At 54.3% G+C, this 19,274-nt stretch overlaps 6 protein-coding genes across 6 annotated transcripts; 3 read left to right on the forward strand and 3 right to left on the reverse strand.

Annotated features, from left to right (window-relative positions):
- Positions 1-287: 287 nt before the first annotated feature.
- On the forward strand, positions 288-1,982 carry E0L32_007043 (uncharacterized protein; the record flags this gene model as incomplete). The annotated part of the gene is made up of 5 exons (XM_031141743.1): positions 288-412; positions 475-1,243; positions 1,307-1,397; positions 1,456-1,810; positions 1,865-1,982. The coding sequence occupies 5 exons, from the start codon at positions 288-290 to the stop codon at positions 1,980-1,982; spliced, it is 1,458 nt and encodes a 485-aa protein (XP_030993868.1).
- Positions 1,983-3,142: 1,160 nt separating this feature from the next.
- On the reverse strand, positions 3,143-5,010 carry E0L32_007044 (uncharacterized protein; the record flags this gene model as incomplete). The annotated part of the gene is made up of 7 exons (XM_031141744.1): positions 3,143-3,408; positions 3,473-3,692; positions 3,765-4,125; positions 4,180-4,215; positions 4,274-4,351; positions 4,411-4,529; positions 4,585-5,010. The coding sequence occupies 7 exons, from the start codon at positions 5,008-5,010 to the stop codon at positions 3,143-3,145; spliced, it is 1,506 nt and encodes a 501-aa protein (XP_030993869.1).
- Positions 5,011-9,014: 4,004 nt separating this feature from the next.
- E0L32_007045 (uncharacterized protein) lies at positions 9,015-10,112 on the forward strand (the record flags this gene model as incomplete). Its single annotated transcript, XM_031141745.1, has 1 exon — positions 9,015-10,112. The coding sequence occupies one exon, from the start codon at positions 9,015-9,017 to the stop codon at positions 10,110-10,112; it is 1,098 nt and encodes a 365-aa protein (XP_030993870.1).
- Positions 10,113-10,336: 224 nt separating this feature from the next.
- On the reverse strand, positions 10,337-11,992 carry E0L32_007046 (uncharacterized protein; the record flags this gene model as incomplete). Its single annotated transcript, XM_031141747.1, has 1 exon — positions 10,337-11,992. The coding sequence occupies one exon, from the start codon at positions 11,990-11,992 to the stop codon at positions 10,337-10,339; it is 1,656 nt and encodes a 551-aa protein (XP_030993871.1).
- Positions 11,993-12,622: 630 nt separating this feature from the next.
- E0L32_007047 (uncharacterized protein) lies at positions 12,623-14,376 on the forward strand (the record flags this gene model as incomplete). The annotated part of the gene is made up of 2 exons (XM_031141748.1): positions 12,623-12,934; positions 13,003-14,376. The coding sequence occupies 2 exons, from the start codon at positions 12,623-12,625 to the stop codon at positions 14,374-14,376; spliced, it is 1,686 nt and encodes a 561-aa protein (XP_030993872.1).
- Positions 14,377-14,686: 310 nt separating this feature from the next.
- E0L32_007048 (uncharacterized protein) lies at positions 14,687-15,925 on the reverse strand (the record flags this gene model as incomplete). Its single annotated transcript, XM_031141749.1, has 1 exon — positions 14,687-15,925. One exon carries the CDS (start codon positions 15,923-15,925, stop codon positions 14,687-14,689), a length of 1,239 nt encoding a protein of 412 aa, XP_030993873.1.
- Between the last annotated feature and the right edge of the window lie 3,349 nt (positions 15,926-19,274).

Raw genomic sequence — 19,274 nt, forward strand, 5'->3', positions numbered from 1 at the left:
ACCCCGCACTTCCCGTCCAAAACTGCCGTCCACTAAGGCATACAAAAAGTCCCGATACCCACAGAAGAGAAGCTCATTGACCGTAACAGGGAGGTCGCTGCGGGTACCCCCGCACGAGACCTCTACCTCGATGATGAGGAGTCGGAGTCGGAGTCGAAATGTGTGCCCGTCCATAAGCTTTTGAGCTTTTGCCATTATGTCCCAAGCGAATTCTGTGCCGTGATTTGGCGTGCGTTTTGATTTGACCCTACCACCCACCTACACACGCCCGTCTATTGCCATCAGATATGAAGACCTCCGCGGAGTTGCAAGGACAGCACGACGAGAAGGGAGACCTCGAACAAGAGCCGGTTCTGGACGACCACGAGGAAAGACTCTTGACTCGCAAACTCCTCTGGAAGCTGGACACAAGGTTCGCCGAAGCATAATTGGGATGCAATCGCAATGAACTAACTGACCATTGACCTTTTGAAGAATTCTTCCGCCTCTGGCCCTATTGTTCCTGTGCTCGTTCCTCGACCGGACCAATGTCGGAAATGCGAGGCTGTACAAGCTGGAGGAGGATGTGCACATGACCGATCGCCAGTACGACCAGGGCCTGGCCGTCTTCTACGCCACCTACATCGCGAGCGAAGTGCCCAGCAACCTCGTGCTCAAGCGCGTCACGCCCAAGATATGGCTTCCCTTTATCACCTTCGCCTGGGGCATCATCTCCATGTGCCTCGGCTTCATCCAGAACTTTGCCGGCTTCGTGGCCGTCCGCGCCGTGCTCGGTCTCGCCGAGGGCGGCTTGCTGCCCGGCATGGTGCTGTATCTCTCCACGCTCTACACCCGCAGCGAGCTCGCGCTCAGGATCGGGCTGTTCTACACGGCTGCGTCGCTGTCTGGCGCCTTTGGCGGTCTCCTCGCGCGTGGGCTCGCCGAGATTGGCGGGCGCGGCGGACTGGCAGCGTGGAGGTGGATCTTCATCATCGAGGGCCTCTTCACCGTTGTCTGCGCTGGCTTCGCCTACTGGATGCTCCCCAACGACTTGGGTACCGCGAGCTTCCTGTCTGAAGAGGAGCGCCTGCTTGCCATTCGGAGGCTTCGTGGCGTCGAGAATGGGGTCAGCAGCAGTGAGCATGAGGTGCACGAGAAGTTCTCGTGGCGCGAGGTGAGACGAGGTGCCTTCAGCCCGCAGACTTGGCTCACTGCTTGCGCATACTTTGGGATCTTGGCAGGACTTTATTCGTTTGGTCTCTTCGTAGGTCTAAACCTCTCTCCTCGCCCACCCAGACTACACTTCCCCACTGACAAAGACGCATAGCTGCCTACTATTATTGCTGCGCTTGGCTACACGGCCAACGAAGCGCAGCTGTGGTCTGTCATCCCGTATGCTGTAGCTGCGGTAGTCACTGGTATGTTGGTGTCCACAACTCTCATGTGTACCAGCTGGCTAAACTTGTAACCGCGCAGTCATCGTTGCCTTTGTGTCAGACCACTTCAAAGTACGCGGCATCATGATGCTCGTCACCTTGCCGATCGCGATCATAGGCTACGCCGTCATTGCCAACACGACCGACCCGAAGGTCAAATACGGCATGATCTTCCTCATGGCTGTCGGTCTCTACAGCAGCGTTCCGCCGGTGCTGGGGTGGCTGGCAAACAACTCAGCTGGACACTACAAGCGCGCGACCGCAGCGGGCCTGCAGCTTGCCATCGCCAACTGCGGGGGTTTCGTGACAGTATTTGTCTACCCGAAGAAGGAGGGGCCGCAGTATCACAAGGGACACACCATCGTGCTGGGCTTGATCACTGGGGGGTGGTTCCTGTAAGTTTTGATAATGCCAAAGAAAGAGGGAATTGATGTTGACCATGTATGCAGGATCCTGTGCAATGTTCTCTACTGCGCCAAAATCAATAGAGACAAGGCCAGGGGCAAGTATGCCGAGTTCGAAGGCAGCGGTGATGATCGCGAGCCCTCCTTCAAGCTCGTTCTGTGATTTCCACTCGTCAATGCCTATACAGCAAAATATTTTGCGTTCTGGAAAGTCATTTTTGCTGCCAAACATGAATAGGCTCATTCGGGAGATTCGTTGCGAAAGACGATGTGGTTTCGTCTGGGAGAGAAAACGTGCCATTTGTGAAGTGGCAAAAGTTATGAGACTGGGTGGTATTGGGTTGTCGATGCCGATCTGGTGTATACAATTACTCTGCAATTCGAAAGAAGATAACAGCGAGACAACAAAGTCATTGATATTATCAAGTGTGACTGTAGACTGAAGACTTCCGATATCAAGAAGAGCGCTTCACCAAACCCCGTTCACAAAATCGATCGCCCAAACTTTATCCACAACCTCGTCGCTCCACTGTACGAACTCGAGATGTACGGGATCATTGAGAGCATAATAGTCCCGGTCTTCCTTGGAGGAGAACTCAACCACGAAAACGTGGGTCAAGCCGTTCTGTATTGCACAATTACAGGTCAGTCTAACTAAACAGTCTTACAGGAAGCAAATCATGCTCATCACTTCAAAATGCACTTACCTGCAAGCCTTGAACAGAATTATCGCGGCCGCCTTGAGCTGAAAGGATATAGGGCTGCCCAGTCTGAGGGTGTAAGCACCTGGACTTCAAATCAGACATCCGAGAGACCAGTTCCTGCGAATTAATACAAGTCAGCTCTTGGAACCGGTGGCTTCGATTTGTGGTGCAAAAACACACCCTGACAACCTCGGGGGAAGACCCGTTTTTAAACTGGAATGCGACAATATGGGTGAAACTCATGATGGCAATATCAAATCGTAATTACAGGGAGAAAGACGAAGCCGATATGTACATCTGCAGTGGATTATTTTGCATGGTTTTTATCCTGTACGCCCGTCCCTGAACGGCCGATTGTATTGACTAGAACACCGCGTTATCGCACCGCCGAAAAAGACGTCGCCCGATGGCGGCCAACTCTCGGCCGAGACTCCACTCAACACTTGGTTCAAACCTAGGTTGGCCAAGGCTCAGTCGCGGCAGAATGGCTACGGTATATCTCTCCTCCAAAATACACACTCGACACACACTCAAGAATCATCAAGCGCAACCTATAGACCAGTGCAATTCCCATCGAACCACCCAGTTGAGATCGGCTGGATCGGGGTATTAAAACCGATCAACGCAATGCTTGTCGTGTTCGGGTTGTATTGCGGCCAGGTGTAATCCTTATACCTCGGACTTTCGTTCGGGTTGGAGGCGAACGAGAGCCAGAGACCTGCATATTCACGTCAACACAATGTGCAGCAACAGACCCAGTCTGAGTGGGAGACTTTAGCATACCTTCCATGGCGAAACTCGTTCCCCACTCGAGATCTGTTGACTTCAGTCCAGTATGCGTGTTGTCGTATTCATAGTGCGTTCCGAAGGCAAGCGGTAAATCGCCTGTATTGGGATTTGCGTCAGCGCCATATAGACATTAACAGGATCCAACCCTCGGTGGTCTTACAGCTGTGACAAGCTCCAATCCACGGGAGCGGGGATATGTTTGAGAAATTCCCCGCGTATAGATAGCGGTATGTAACATAACCGTGCTGAAAACGTTGGTTTGCCTCGTCTATCACAGGACAAGCCAGGCCCGAAAGCCCAAACCGCCGCGCCTCCGGGGTCATCCCTCCGATCGTGCTCAATCCACCGCCTTCGTTGTCCGTATTGCCCATCAGAAAGGGCTATGAACATGGTAGTCAGCATATGCAACACCTCTGCACTGCCAAACCTCACCATCGGGCTTTCTGCCGTACCTTTTTCGCGACCAACCCTTTGGCGAGTCGATCCGCCGGATTGGCAGGAGCCGTGATGTTGTCAGCATACGGAAAGAAGCTCCGGGAGCGGTTGCTCTCTGCTGCTGCCTGTAGTTTCGCAGCGTCAACATTCTGCATGCACTGCAATTCAGCGGCCGCGCTGAGCTTGCCACAGCCCACAGAGTCAGCGAGTGTGTTAAAGTTGGAGCCGGACGCGTCAGTAGATGTGAGGATGCTGGCAGCTCCAGAGTGACCGATGAAGCCAGCCACAATAGGATCGTCCACGTATGAGTAGGCGTAGAAGTTGACGGAGGCGGAGCCAGCGGACTGGCCCATGAGGGAAATGCGGGCTGGGTCGCCTCTGGGGTCCAGATTAGTGTCACTGAAACTCAATAACTGGTCTTGAACAACTTACCCAAATGCAGCAATATTATCCCGAACCCATTCAACGCTAGTCTTCTTGTCAATCATACTGGCACAAGAAGCACCAGCTGTCGCGAAATACTCACACCATTCGCTGGTCCATCAACCCGACGTTCTTCATTTGGCCCGGAGCACTGGGATACCCAAAAACGCCCAGCCGATAGCTATGAACGTTTAGCTTTCTGCAATATGTACTCCCAAGAACCCGTTGGAGACGCCTTACTTCATAGTCACAACCACATGCCCCTGCGTCCTCTGCACCCATTTATCCGGTATCTGATAGAGCACATTGGCACCACCGTTGGTGAACCCACCACCGTAGATCTGAAACAAAGGTACGGGCTTGGAGTCAGTGATTACTCCTGCCCATCCTGCTCTAGTGATGAGGCTGACATACCCAGACAATGACCGGGAGGCTCGGCGTAGTCGGGTTGAGCGGCGCGTACACATTCAGATACAGACAGTCCTCGCTGATGCCGCCATTGATTCCGAACTGCGGCATGATGGCATACACGTCTGTGTTCGGGTCGGACGTGTTGACCGGCCCACTGACAGACTGCATACATGAAGGCTTGAAGGCCTTGACCTGAAGAGGCCCATTGTCGGTCACTTTGACAGGGGGCTCGAAGCGCAGCTTTCCCGTAGGTGGTAAGGCGAAGGGAACACCAAGGAATTGGCGGACACTCGGAGCGGTGCAATTGATGAAGCCTGTCAGGGAGCCACTGCTGGTCTGAACCTGAAGTGGTGCATCAGCGGAGGCTGCTTGAAAGCTGCTCAAGAGCAAGAGCCCGTAGGCTACCGCGTCTGAGCAATGGGTGAGCATATTGGGTAGTTGGACATCAAAGGCGAGCTGAAGGGCTGTGATCGACAGATCCAAATGCCAGGCTCGTCCCCAGGAAATGAAAAGTAATATAAATAAGTCCCGTAGCATCCTAGTTGCCGCTGTAGCTGCCGTGAGGTAGCAAGAGCATTGACTCCTCAGAACGGGGTAGATGCCGAGCGTGGAGCATGGACCTGGTCTGTGGTATCGGCCCGCTTGATTTGTGCAGCAGTGGGTGTGGGGTGAGAGTCCACTGCCGGCTACAACGGTCGTGATCCGGTCCTTGGGGCGGTGCATGCTATACATACACACATACATTAGTCCATTCACAGATGCAACCTTACCACTTGCCCGTCTAGCGTTTAGCAAACACGATATTTCTTTGGGAAGCTCTCCGTTTACCAGATGAGGTTCTGCGCTGGTTCAACTCGGACGTATGGCGCCGATGGGGACTCTTTTTGGAGATCGAAAGTGCTTCTCTCCGTGCTCATCGGCTATTCTTCGGCTCTGTGAAGTTTGCAACGTTCGTCATAAGAAAGGCTTGCAGTTACGAGGTGCATCACATCCCTGTCTCTTCAGTTGCCGCGGTATGATTTGGATCCATAATAACTCATTCCCAAGAATATCAGAGATGCTAATAATGTTGCTGCCTGGCGATGCATCACGTTAAGTACTACCCTGGTTCCAGAGATGCAGGTACTGGATCAGCCTTTAACGTCATTTGAAATCCATTCGTAATGCAGGGCACTGCAATTGAACGACGAGGGAAAATATGCTGAGTACATAGTATTACGCAAGAGTTCGGATAATGACACCGAAGGAAGTGATGGGTTAGGACTTGGTCTATTAACATGTGGACTATGACGTTTCAGTAGTTCACTCTCGCTATGTGCAAATAATTAGGTATAGCTTGCTGCTGTGAGCCTCGAGCCATTTCACGAACAAGACCACATTGTCCAACAGTTGGCCCACAATCTAGCCAGGACTATCTCAGCGCCAGCGGCCTTGAATGAGATACTACGATGACGAGACCTTGTAACTCCTCAACGCCTACAACGCATCCGGCGCTATGAGAGCCATTGCTGTCTCGGTCGATACTGTGTTCAGACCAATTTTATAAGCTTGATCTATGTGAACTCCTGACTTGAGCTTTTATATGGAGGGCACCACTCAAAGCTTGAGGGCCTGGGGGATGCTTGGAAAGGCGTTCGGCGGCCCGTGGGATGGCAATTTGACTTTTGTGCTCCCCGTCTCAGCTGCTCGTTCGATGCGACCCTCTCGCTTAAGCTTAAACCAGAGTGGCTCCTTCAGGTCGCCGACCCGGGCCAGGCAATGTAAGATGCGTCACCGCTCCGACGGGACACATTTAAGACGGGCCTACGATCGTGATGACGAATAGTGGACGCACGTCTTGACGCATCACCGGGGATAGTTCGTCGGGATGTGAGTTGCATAAATCTGCGGGCATTCGCTGTTTGGGTTGAGGGTTGGATGCTGCTCGTGGCAAAGTTCTCCAGAAGTCAGCCCAAACCTTTTCCAAAGCCTTCAAGATGCAATACTCCATTATCTGTGCCTTTGCACTCTTCGCCGAGGCTCTTGCTGGCCCAGCCGCTGAGCCAGAAGGAGCCGCTGCCGCAGCCATATCCTGCTCACTACTACCGACTCTTGCTACATCTCTTGCAGGGATGGCAGCGTCTACCTCGACTGCAGTGCCTCCTATGTTGGTCCTATGTTTCTTTCCGATACCGTGACGCCACGATTAATGTTGCTTTGACTTGTTTGAGCGGGCTAACCAAACACTTGGTGTAGTGCAAGCATACTGGAAATGCACCGTCTTATGGGACCTGCATGTGCAAGTGTCATTATTGATCGTGAGTGCAGACTGGCATATTGGAGAGCAACATTATGGATGGATGTTTTGTAGGGTTATTTTGAAATATGGTTGAGTGACACGTATGCATCTGAACGGAGCTCATCTAGACATATAGAGTATGATAGAGTATAGTACTCAACCTTGTTGAACCATCCTGTTCTCAATAACGAGATGGCGACATGATGAAATCATGATGAGGGTGAGAGATCAAGGGCCCATCTGTTATTCAACTGTCGCCCTAGAAATTCGTGAAACACATGAATGGGAAAAGCGTCTGATGTGGTGCGCACGGTGGGTAATCATAACCCTCTGAATCCTTGACAAGCACATGGATTGAGACAAAACCTGTCTCGTCAAACATTCTCACCTGAGGGTTCTTGAAGATAAAGGTTTGTGCAAGTTCGGCCGAGAATCGACAACACAGCCTACGGCCCGATGTCTCCTTTCAACATTAAAACAAGGAGAAGACCTTTAATGATATCGGCGCAATGAGAACAAGTATCAGCTCTTGATGAGTGGAGCAAGCCTCCAGGATCTCCTTATTGACACACTCAGATGGGATGTGATCCGATCTCCCAATGCGACATTTTGTTCGGCTCCAGCCGATACTTGGCGACAGCTGCCCTCTGCAAATTCTGTACCTGGTGACCCTGATACCCACAAGGGATGGTGATGCAGATCTTTGTCCAAGTCGAGGAGGATGGAGATCGGGTAAAGTTACGCTCTGAGCAGGTATTACCCCTGGGAGGCTCCGCCAATGCCCGGACATGCTGGCCTATATGGAGCCGCTCTTTCGGTGCTGGCTACTGTATTGGACTGGCCCGTAGGTATTCGTACCAAGTATGGAGTAGGAGGTTGAAGAAAGGTTTCACTACTCGCCCGGCTGCGCTCGCATCGAGGGCGCTCATTTCGCGTGGACGAGTGGGGGCAAGCCTTCTTAGTGAAGATTCAGATTCGGCAACGATCTTGAACAAGGCCGCGGGCACGTTCCTGGGCTAGTCTAACTTTTGACGGATGTCAGGCACTAGTTCCCGAGCCGCCGGGCACCTGGCTGGCCCAATTTCGAAGCGTCAGGGCATGAATCTCCAGCGAGCTAACCAGGTTGAGGTGGTCGAGACCGTCCAGGCCTGTTCGGTCTCAGCTTCAGCCCCTTGAGCCCCTTGCCCCGCATCACCACGGACCCTGGTCGCAGTGAGGAACAACATCAGATGGGCAATCCTACCTCAATGATCTCCATCATTTAGGGTTTCACATTCCCTGCTGTCGATTCAAGACCCGCCATGTCGTGCCTGGGATGCGCTGGTGATACGCTCCAGGCACTGGGTTGGCCCTGGCTGATCTTTTTGGTCTGATGTCTGGTGTTTTGGTAAATGGGGCGTGGATCATTGCTCATGTTCATGGAGACGACTCCGCCTCGCTCTATCGTTATGCTTGATGCCCGGTCAGGATTCGCAGCGATCATAAACCATGCTACCAGAGAGCAGCAATCTGCGGTCCAGGCAAAGGCGCAGTGGTTTTCATTCCTGCGCCCAATCCGATGGCCTTGCCCATGCACGCAGTTGAGGCTACTTCACGATGATGACATGGGCGACAGCGGTTAGCGTCGCCGCCACGCACCCACCCACATGGAGGATTGAGCTTCGACCCCGGTCCCTCCAAAACGCACCGGCCAGTTTCAACACCAAGACCGACCTCGAGCGATGAGACCAGGAGCCCTCGCCCAGGGATCGTGGCCCCATCGTCACCACGAGCCTATTGCGGGAAGGAGCCGAACTGCGACCGTATCCTGGGTAGGGGCCTGATCTGGGCTCGGCATGGTCGGACGTAGCTACCTACCCCAGCGCCTCCCAAGATAAATACATGTGCCCCCTCCCGCCTCTTGGTGACGTCTTCCCTCCTTCGTTCCTCATCCGCTTCATTCATTCTTCCGCTTGTCTGTTTCTTGACATTCAGTCTTTTGCACTTTCGTTCTTTACCAGTTCTGTGAACTGCCCGTTTTTATCTGTACCTTGAAATCAACCATTTCTCTTCTCGATACCACAACGGCCTCTCCTTCATTCTCTTTTAGGCTCACAGGACAAAGCTCTCTCTTTTCCCACCCCACCGTCTAAGAAATCAACCAAGACAAGCAAAGATGTACATGCGTACCTCCACCCTCCTCCTCGCGGCCTCGGTCGCCGTCGAGGCCCGCTTCGGCCAGGAGCAGGGCAACGGCGCCATCCAGGCCATCAGCGCCCTCTCCGACCTCGGCAACCCGGGCCAGGCCGCCACCCTGGCCGGCGCCTCCATCCAGTTCCTGCTCGCCGCCGCCAACCCCTGCGCCAAGCTGAAGCAGGCCGACGCCATCGTCGCAGCCCTCGGCACTAGCGACCGAGCCATCGCCGCCGCTCGCGGGCTCGTCGCGGCCGAGCAGAACTTCAACCCCTTCGCCGTGAGCGTGCCCAACATCTGCTCCGACGCCTCCCTGCCCGCCACCGCCCAGCTGCGCGGCGTCGTCCCGCTCGTCGACCCGGCCGTCGTCGGCTCAGCCGTCGAGAACGCAAACGCCGAAAAGTCCAAGACAACGCCCTTCGCTGCAAACGGCATGAGCGTCGCGGACGTGATGAAGGCAAACGGCTTTTCCAATTTCACTTCTGTTGGCTCGGACGGTGCCAAGGCAGGCGGCAATGCCAATGCAGGCGGCAAGCAGAATACTGGCGGTCAGCAGAATGCAGGCGGCAAGCAGGCGGTCCCCGTAACGTGCGGAGGAAACGCTGGTAACGCAGCCAAAAACAATACTGGCAATGCCAATTCTGGAAAAACAGGCGGCAATGCTGCTGGCACCGGCGCAGTGACCAACGCCGTGACCGGAAATTTTCCGGGCTTCGTCGCCTCGAGCATCGCCGGCCTCGACTTTGGCAAGTGCGTGCCGACCATGAAGTTCGAGCCCGGGCTCAACGGCCGCAAGGACACCGAGTTCACCTTCCAGGCCGTCGACCCGCTCGTCAACAAGGGCCAGCAGGAGGCGCTGAACCCGGCCATCATCGCCCGCCGCATCAAGGACCAGCTGACCAACGTCTGCGGCGCCAACCAGGCCGCCAAGGACGCCGCCACAAAGGCCGAGGCCCAGGTCACGGCCAGCGGCAAGAAGGACGCCAGCGTCGCCAACGCGTGGAACTCGGCTCTCGGCTTCGCCGGCGCCGACATCAACCCTGATGGCGCGCCCAAGGCAGGCCTCGTCGGCCACGCCTAGATGGGTGACGTGTAGACGATGTGCGGTGTTTTCCTTTCGTGATACAAGGGTTGTTTCGTCTTTGGTTTCTGCGGTCTGTAGGATGTAGAGTGGAGATGTTGGAGTTAGTTTTTCACAAATGGCAGCATAGCACATTTCCCGTTGGAGATGAGAAATATGACTTCAATTTTGCGGCATTTCGTCCAGAATCAGTGACCGAGCCTGTCTGCAATTGTCAACCGTGATCACTGAGTCATCGCTAGCCTCCTCTGGGTCCTGCCACTCTCACTCGCCGTGTCACTAATGTTCAGCGCAGCCGCGTCGAACCGCTCCGGCACGCTGAACCAGCCAAACTCCCACTCCGGCGCGAACCAGGCCTCGGCCTCGCCCTCTTCCGGCATCCCCGCTGCCGCGATCTCAGGTAGGGGGTTGTAGTTCTCGCGCGCCGTGGACAAGCGCACCCGCCGCAGCGGCCGCTTCGAAGCGGCGGCGTCGCGCGCGCCCACGCGCTGCTGCTCGTGCAGCTGCCTGAGCAAGGTGATCGTGGTGTCGACCTCTTTCCTCTGGACGTCGGGGTTCTCGTCGTGGGCAAGGATGTCGTTCCAGTAGCACACGAGGTCGAAGCTCTCCAGCCGCGGCGGGAGCAAGCCGTCCAGCCCGCCGAGCTCGGCGACCGCGGCGTCGATCGTGTCGTATGGGCCAAAGAGGCCCCGCCAGTCGAGGGTCAGGTGCTTCAGACGGGTCATTTGCGGGAGGCAGCTCAGCCGTCTTTCCTCATTGTGTGTGCGCGACAGGAAGTTCCCACATGGCGGAGAGATGATCTCAAGGTGCTGCAGGGTGTTTGAGCGAGCGGCGATGGCCTTGACGAGGGACGGTGGGCGGCTTTCTTGATTGACCTCTGGATCTTGACTTTGGGCATTGTCCATTTCTGGGGGGAAAGCATCTTCGAAGTAAATGACCAAGGTCTCGAGGTTGACGCAGGCCCAGCACAGTTGAGAGATGTGGGTTTCGATAGAGCAGGTATGGAGAAGGCGAACGTGGAGCAGAGTTGGGAACTCGAGGAGATAGAGGGCTGGCGCCGCTGGCGGTCCGAGGGCCTGGGCCCCCGCTTCGTTGAGATGTTGGAACCAGATGGAACCGTCGTCGGCGAGGACTTCGAGGGTCTGCAAGTGCGGCAGCTTGTGCAAGAGGGGGACGATGTTGCACGCGAATACGCCGTGCCGGTAGCTGTCGCGGTAATTCTGCTCGTGGACATCGCGGCAGACTTGGAGGGTCTTGAGCTTGGAGAAACTCGGATAAGTGCGGTCGTCATCTTCGACCTCTGTCCACGTGTGGTCAAAGACGGGGCGTTTCAGCACGCCTTTCCACAGCACCGGTAGTGTACACTCAAGAAATGTTTCACTGTCGGGAAACAGGAACATCAGTGTCTCCAGGTTCGGCGTAAACGAGAGGATAGTGTTGAAGCACTTTTCCATGATCAACTTGTCTTCGGGCGGTATGAAGTCGGGGCTGTAAGCGCCAATAGGCTCCTTGTGCTCGTCCCTATCCGGCGACGTACCCTGGAGATCTTCGAGACAATACAGGTGGCGGATGTAATGCCCAAGATCCGGCCACCTGCCCAGCGTGTCGCTCAAGTCACTGATAGACTTGCCCGTGGTGAGGGCCACGAAGTGCCACAGGTGACTCCTGGCTATGGCAGCCAGCCGGCGGGAGACGAGGGATAGTCGCACTAGATCCTGGCGGCCTGACTGGTGGTGTTCATATCTCTGATACGCCTCGACAATGTACCACTTGTTCGATGCGTCGCACTCCCAAGGGCTGCTCGACACTGGGGGAGGATCCCAGACATAACGGACGATTTCGAGCCACAGCTCCGTCGAGAGCTGGGCGCATGCCGGCATCTTGGCGGTACACCTTGGCCGAGCCCTGTCTGCAAATGCGCTTTGGACAGGCGGAACAGTCCGGCGTGATTGTTGAGCTGTCAATCCATCACTTGATCCAAGTGCGTGGGCATGATGGCGGGGTGTCCGAAAATCGGGTTGGATGATGTGGGGTTAGGATTACGACGCTGATCTCGGGCCTGCGTCTGCGCCAGTCTCTCCTGCCGTAGCTTGGCAGTCGTATTTCGTATCTCTGCAAGCTTTCAATGACTTTACCACTTCAGACTCGAATAACCAGGATTGTAAGCGTGCAGTGGATTGACCTTACCCACAGCTCACCGAGTGTATTGCTTAGACTATCGCTAAAAGTTTGCTTCTTTTGTTTCTTACTTGCTTTTCCTAACTGGATCATATCTATTATCTAGTGCTGACGGGGCATCGCGATCAACCCGAGATGATGCCCAGACATTAATGGCCAGTCAACATCTCGGGAATTCCAGTGATATCAACTCTGTGGCAGCTCATGACTCTTCCTTGTAGATCAACTGAACCAAATATATAAAACATATCATCTAGTCCTCCTGGTTACCAAAGCTGACCAGTGAAACTCTCGACAGCCCATAGTTTGACTGACTTCAACCATCTGCCACGATGTCATTCATCACGTCTGCTCTTGTCGCAGCAATCATTGCGTTTGTTTGCCTATATGCCGTCCGGCAACTTGTGCCGAGCTCGTCATTGCCTCTGCCGCCAGGGCCTAAACCACTTCCACTCATTGGCAACGCCCATCAAGCACCCAAGTCCCATGCCTGGTTTCAGTTCACCAAATGGGGCAGAGAATACGGTCCGATATTCTACATGAATATGCTTGGACAGCCACTCATTGTACTGTCCACATCGCGGGCGGCCCACGAACTTCTGTCGAAGCGCGGCGCCACATTCTCGGACCGCCCCAAGATGTTTGTACGTAACCGTCGCCGCGTTTATATTACAGGAGGAATAGCAGCTAATGTAACGTGAATTGCAAATAGGTGGCCCAGGAGCTGGCATTGAAGAACCTCAATGTGCTCCTCATGGACTATCATGAGCGTTTCAGACTCCGTCAGAGACTCGAAAATACGGTTCTCAACCAGGGTGTGTCGGCAAAGTATCGTGTTATCCAGGCCCTGGAGTCGAAGCAACTCCTCTTTGACCTTTTGAAGAACGCATCTGGCAAGGGGGCGGATGTGCACAACTACTTTGAGCGATCAACAGCCAGCACGATCTTTGCTTTGTTCTACGGCCACCGCATTATGAATGCCGAGGATCCTGATCTCCTTGGTGCCACGCACCTGAACGACGAGTTCTCCGAGTTTGTCCAGGTAGGCAGGTTTCTGGTCGACACCTTCCCTGCATTGAATATCCTACCCGGCCCAATGGCGCCATGGAAGAAAATGGCAGAGTCTCACTTCCAGCGCAGACGAGAGATGCACATCAGAAGTCTGGACAGGGGTCTCAAGGAGCCCGGCTGGACATTCTCAAAGCAACTGCATAAGACGATTCACGACGAACAGCTCCCTCTACCGTATGACGAACTTGCGGCTGAGTTCGGAACCCTAGTGTTGGCCGCTCTAGACGGTACCGTTGAAACGATGATGTGGTTTGTGATTGCCTGCATTACTCAAGACAGGGGCTTTGTTGCCAAGGCACAGAGACAACTGGACGAGGTTGTTGGCCGGGACAGACTGCCCTCTTTCGACGACAAGCAGAAGCTGTGGTACATAACCGCCATTCTGGAGGAGATGATGAGATGGCGCCCGGTCGGCGCAGGTGGCGTTCCTCACTTCACCAAGGTGGAGAGCACGTACGAAGGATACAGGATCCCTGCTGGCTCCATTGTCATAGCCAACCACTGGGCTATCACACGCGAAGAGGCTGTCTTTGGGCCGGACGTAGAGGACTTTATGCCAGAGCGCTGGGTCGCTCCAGACACGGCCGAGACCGGCCAAATCAGGGACCTCCCGGTTGTCGGATTTGGCTACGGGAGGCGTACCTGCCCTGGCAGGCATTTTGCGCGAAACATCCTGTGGATCTCAATGGCGCGGGTGTTGTGGGCATTCAAGGTCAAGGCCGGCCTCGACGAGCAGATGGAAGAGACGGTTGTTGAGGCACTGAACTCGACGGATGGTCTGGTCATGAGACCGCTTGCCTTCAAGGCTTCGTTTGAGCCGAGAGATCAGAATGCAAGGCAGATAGATCATCGAGCGAGAATGCGATACAACCCAAGAAGACCTCGCAGCTTTGCTCACAGAAATTGGCGAATGCCTCACCCGTATGCACAAGAAAGGAAATTAGCGAGGGGAACTTTTGGATGTGACATTTATAAGAAGAAGTTCACATATCCTGGTCAAATTGAACTCTCATAAGGATGATAACATTCTGTAAACCTGAGAATGGAATGAGCGACAAACAAATAAGGTGATAATGTGAGCGGAAGCAGTTTGCCACCCACATGAAAGCAAATGCACCAACACCACCACAAAATGCTAAGGTACAGGCTGCCCAGTCCGTACTTTGCTTGCGCAACGCGATCTTAACATATGCTATAAATGACAAAAAGAATTCTGTTAGTACAGGAAAGAGAAATGCGGCTTTGAAAATTTGCCGCTGTTCAATCTCGGTGAGCAGGAACGGGAGACTCTTCACCAGGAAGCGCCTCCCGCAAGGACGAGGAAATCAGTTCTCAACGACTTGAAAGGTCTTTGCCTTCTCACAAAGAGTCTGGTAGAGAGTAGCAAAGTCAAGAGTGCCTACTGGCGGGTATACCCTCTCGCGAGCTGGTTCTTGCCCGGGCTTGAGGGCACCGTGCTCGACCATGAACTGGCCCATGGCATCGCGAAGAGATCGCGGCGTCAATGAGGAGTGGTAAAGCACGTCCAGGGCCTGCGTCCACATCTTTTGCACGTGCTCTTCGCCCTTGTCGTCGTGGAAATGCGGATTGCGCGTCTCGATCTGCAGAACGCGAACCTGTGAGCCGCCTCCGTTGCTGACGGTCCGGGATATCCTCCCCGACCTCCGGTCAGAGTTGCCGCCGAAGCGCTCAAACATGTCCACGAACTGGAAGGGCTCGACGGCATAGCCCCGCGCGAACCTGAGCTTGAGGCCGAGACCGATAGTCATGGCGTGCTCGCCGGCGTTGCCCGTGGCGATGATTCCCGGCGCCGACGAGGAATACCCGACGTTGTACGCCAGGAACTTGTTGAACCACTCGTTTGTGATGCGAGAGCAGCGGCCCCGTCGGTCGAAGCGGATCTTGCCGTCACGGAGCTTGGGCTTGGACGCCCACGAGATGCGCACCATCGCCTCCTCCGAGGCCAGCCTGCTGCCGCAGGATGTGGCGAGGTGTAAGCCGGCGGCATATACCCGGCAGTACTCGTGGACCGAGCCGGGGACGTAGTTGTCGGCGTCTACGAATCCCACGAAACGCCGCCCGGTAAGCGCCGCAAGCGACATGCCCATGAGCATCGCCTCTCCCTTGCCGTTGTACACCAGGCCGTCGACCTTGTCGACTATATGCGGCATGCCGGCGGCCGAAAAGGCAGCGGCGACACCTGGGTCGCGCTGGTGTATTGCCAGAGCCGGCCGGTGGGCCGTGGCGCAGAAGTCGCGGAGAGCTTGTACCTCCTGCTCGTATAGATCCTCCGGATCTCTGTCGCTGTTGGACACCAAGACGATGAGGCAGCCGCTGGGGATGCCGGACAGCACACCCTCGATGACGTGGATGGGCTCGTTCTTACAGGGTACGATGATGACCATCTGTCGTTCTATTGGCTTGATGGCCTCGCATGGGACTGATGTGCTGGTGTCGTCATGGGATGGCCTTGAGGCGCTGGAGTCCAATTCGATGACCTTCTGCAGCTCGTGAACTGTAACGCCACCGAGGCGAATGCTTCGACCGAACTCTGATAGGCGCATCTTGAGGACTCGTTCTTTGACTTTGTTGGATGAGGCTATGGAGGGCCTGTGATAGATATTCTCTTTTGAGGATGGTGCTAATATACCAGAGACTCGGATATGCTACTGATTAGATATCTCCTACACCTTCACGGTTCCCTTATATACTTATACTCGATAAGAGGCTCAGATTTATTAAACAACGAATTGTTTTAATTCACCCCCAAGGGCATCACTGGATATACACCGATAGATCTTACTCATAGCCTTTCTACCATGCGCCACTTTCCGCGAAGCCGCGAAGGGGCGAAGGAGGGACAGGAGCCCTCATCGTCGGAGTGAGGTACGGAAGCGGCGGAGTCTAGACGAGAGGGTTCCAGGCTGTTCGTATTGCAGCGCCCCGGTCTCTTCGGTAGGTAGCACGGAAAGGCAAATGCATGAAGAGCGTCAGCTGGCGCGCCCCTCATAGGCCAAGCCCGGATTGATGAACTATCAGGGCAACAACTCAAGTGACTGGTGGCTTTAACGGTCGGCCCGCAATCATCGGCCGTTAGGTTGTGCGTGCTCGACTCCGCCCCACCGAAAGCAACCGGGACTAGCTCCGGATGGGGATGGGTTTTTGTATGTATGTGGGGAGGGGGGCCCAACTGGCGATGATGGCGATGGGCGCGGTCCCGGGGGGTGGCTCGCGATTTGGTAGGCTTCGCTTACTCTGAGGCACGGAGTGCGTTGGTGCAGCTGAGTCGTCATACCTCACCCCGTTTGTCGCCGCTGAGCCTCAGTTACTCCAAGACCATAAGCGGCATCTGGGGGGTAGGGAGGACGAACGGGGTACGTAGGCTAAGCCCATTCGCATAAGATCCGAACGGCCGCGCTGTCCGTTGGAGTTCGCTGGGCGGGGACTCTCGGGGAGCATGTCAGACCACTGGGCTGGGACTTGTACCTAATGGCTTTGTTTTCCTTTGACTTCTGGTTCGTCGCTTTTGACCCCATGTTGGCTCATAGGGCTGAACAGTAGGGTGGGCAACTGTTAGCGTGAACATATGCCACACACACCCACCTATATGTCAACTGATATATGGTTCTATTTAGACGCGTGTCAACTAGAACAGACAAATACGAGGCATTTTTCTTCTGACGGGCTTTGTGTGATACATTATATGACCTGTTTTCACTCGGTTTTCATTTTTCCAGTCTCTCGATGTCATCGAGCACCTCTGGTGTGTCCTTTTTGGTCGCTGCCTGGTTAGGTGCATGTCATTGCTGAGGTGGAGGAGACCTTCTGGTCGTCTTGTGACAAATCCCCCGTCCCCCCATTGGGTTACCGGCAACACCGTCTCGCATATAGGGATCTGTCAAATCGACTAGACCCCGAGGCCACAAAGTTGTTTCGTTTGAGGATACGATAGCTCTGGCTTATTCAGCCCTACGGATCGCTGTGACGTCACAGTACCCCTGTCAATCATGTATATGCCTTACGGAACAGGCAATATCGAGACTTGGGTTGCTGATGTGATATATTCGTTGGAGACTGAAGTAGTCATCCCCTGCTAGTGCTGCTTTGTCAAGGCACGTGCTATGTATAATGCATTCACGTTGCGAGGGTTGCACCAGTTGTACCAATCATAGAATGGTTGAGTCATCACCGAAAGAATGACACTTCTCTTCTCCAATTGCCGCCGCCGCCGCCGCCGTATGGCCTGCTGCACGCACTGCGCAAAAGCCCACATAGCGGCGAACATTCGAAGAAGATGACCCATTCTGGTACTCATTGGCCGTTGCCAAGAGTGCGCATTGGTCACCCCCACAATGACACGGAGCTGGCCGATCTTGATATCCAGAGTCCCGGGTCAGACCGGGATGCACTTTGAGACAGAGATTTGGGAGAGGCGGCGGGCCAGCTGAGGCGAGCTGCAGGTGCATATGCAGGCGCTGAGTGAAGGCGCTCAATCGCCTCGATGCGACGTGGAACATGTGGTTGTTTCTAGAAAAGAGAAAAAGGCGTGTTACAAAACGTCTCACTCGCTTGTTGAACCTGTTAAAAACGCCGGCAACACAAGTCGGCAATTGTGCGCGTGGAAGCTGACAGCTCGCTGGTGGATTTTCCACCAGTTGCGCATGTTTGTGCTGATGAGTTGAAGTGAATCATCCCGCCCGCTTACGACTTCTCGTCGTTAAGCTGATCTTGAGAATAAAAACCGTGTCTCGGACCTGTATTACCTGCTATGAACTTTGCCTGAGTGACATAATACTGATTATTCATTCAAGATGGGTCCGAAAGAATTGATCCTTAAATTAGAAACAAGGAAATCGACATGGGAATAAACATTCTGAGCTGAAGTTCTGTGAGTGATATCTTTCTACCAGGAACTGATGGAATTCCTACTACGAGTTGTTAGTGTCATATCGACTGCTTTATGTAATAGCAGAGTTTCAGAACTGTCAAACACGTCGCTCACGCGACGGCGTTCCTATTGGTTTGGAAAACCCCCACTTTGCACTTGTTATCTCTGCCAATTCGAACAGTCTCATTGGACAAGAGCCGTAGCTTTCGAAGCTGTGACGATCCGCTAGATATCAGATCCGCACGGTGGTTGTGTAATGCTTTTTCTTATCTCCAGCCCTCAAAAGCCTCTCAGAAACCTGTCCTAAGCCTGCCCTACGCCCTCACCAAACTCACCACACTCACATGCTCAAGCTTTTCCCTTCGACCTGTCAACCCACAGGACCCACTGCGCCGTCGGCAGCCCTTAAATGCTTATCTATGGCCCTAAACCGTTCACGCCATGCTAAACTACTGCCGAGCCTGAGCCTGGGGCAGAAGAACAGGCCAGAGCCAGCCAGGTGTCGTGTGGCCGTCGTCTCTCTCACTGGCCTTATCACAAGCGAGCTGCCCTCTTATCTCGTCTCTCCGCGGAATCATGTCAAACTCGTACGAACTAGCGCCGACGGATCTGCCACCCCGCCTGGGGTCTTATCAGTCCCCGGGCATTGCCATCTGTGCCAGGTGAAGGCGCGTGTCCAGAGCAATGACCTAATTCCTCTTACTATTCAAAGTTAATCTTGATCCATCAGAGAACAACGAGCAGAACACATCCGTGCCAAGTCCGCGTGCCCTCAAGCCTCTGTGGGGGAGGCTTGCTCCCGGAGCGTCCCGATAGCCTGTCTTATGTATCATTGGCATTGCCTGCTCCGATAAGACTCCCTTGGTCCAGGCCGGCTTGTGATTCGTTACCGTAGTCCATGTCACCGACATGCACATGGCTCTCGCATGCGCTGTACGATGATTCTATTTAATAAATAATATGCTTCCATTCGCAACTCCTCGGTAGCACATTGCTCATTTCAAACACCGCTCGATCCTTGCAAT

The sequence above is a fragment of the Thyridium curvatum genome (genome assembly GCF_004353045.1).
Source record: "Thyridium curvatum strain D216 chromosome Unknown NODE_42_length_358865_cov_86.645117, whole genome shotgun sequence".
Taxonomy (NCBI): domain Eukaryota; kingdom Fungi; phylum Ascomycota; class Sordariomycetes; order Thyridiales; family Thyridiaceae; genus Thyridium; species Thyridium curvatum.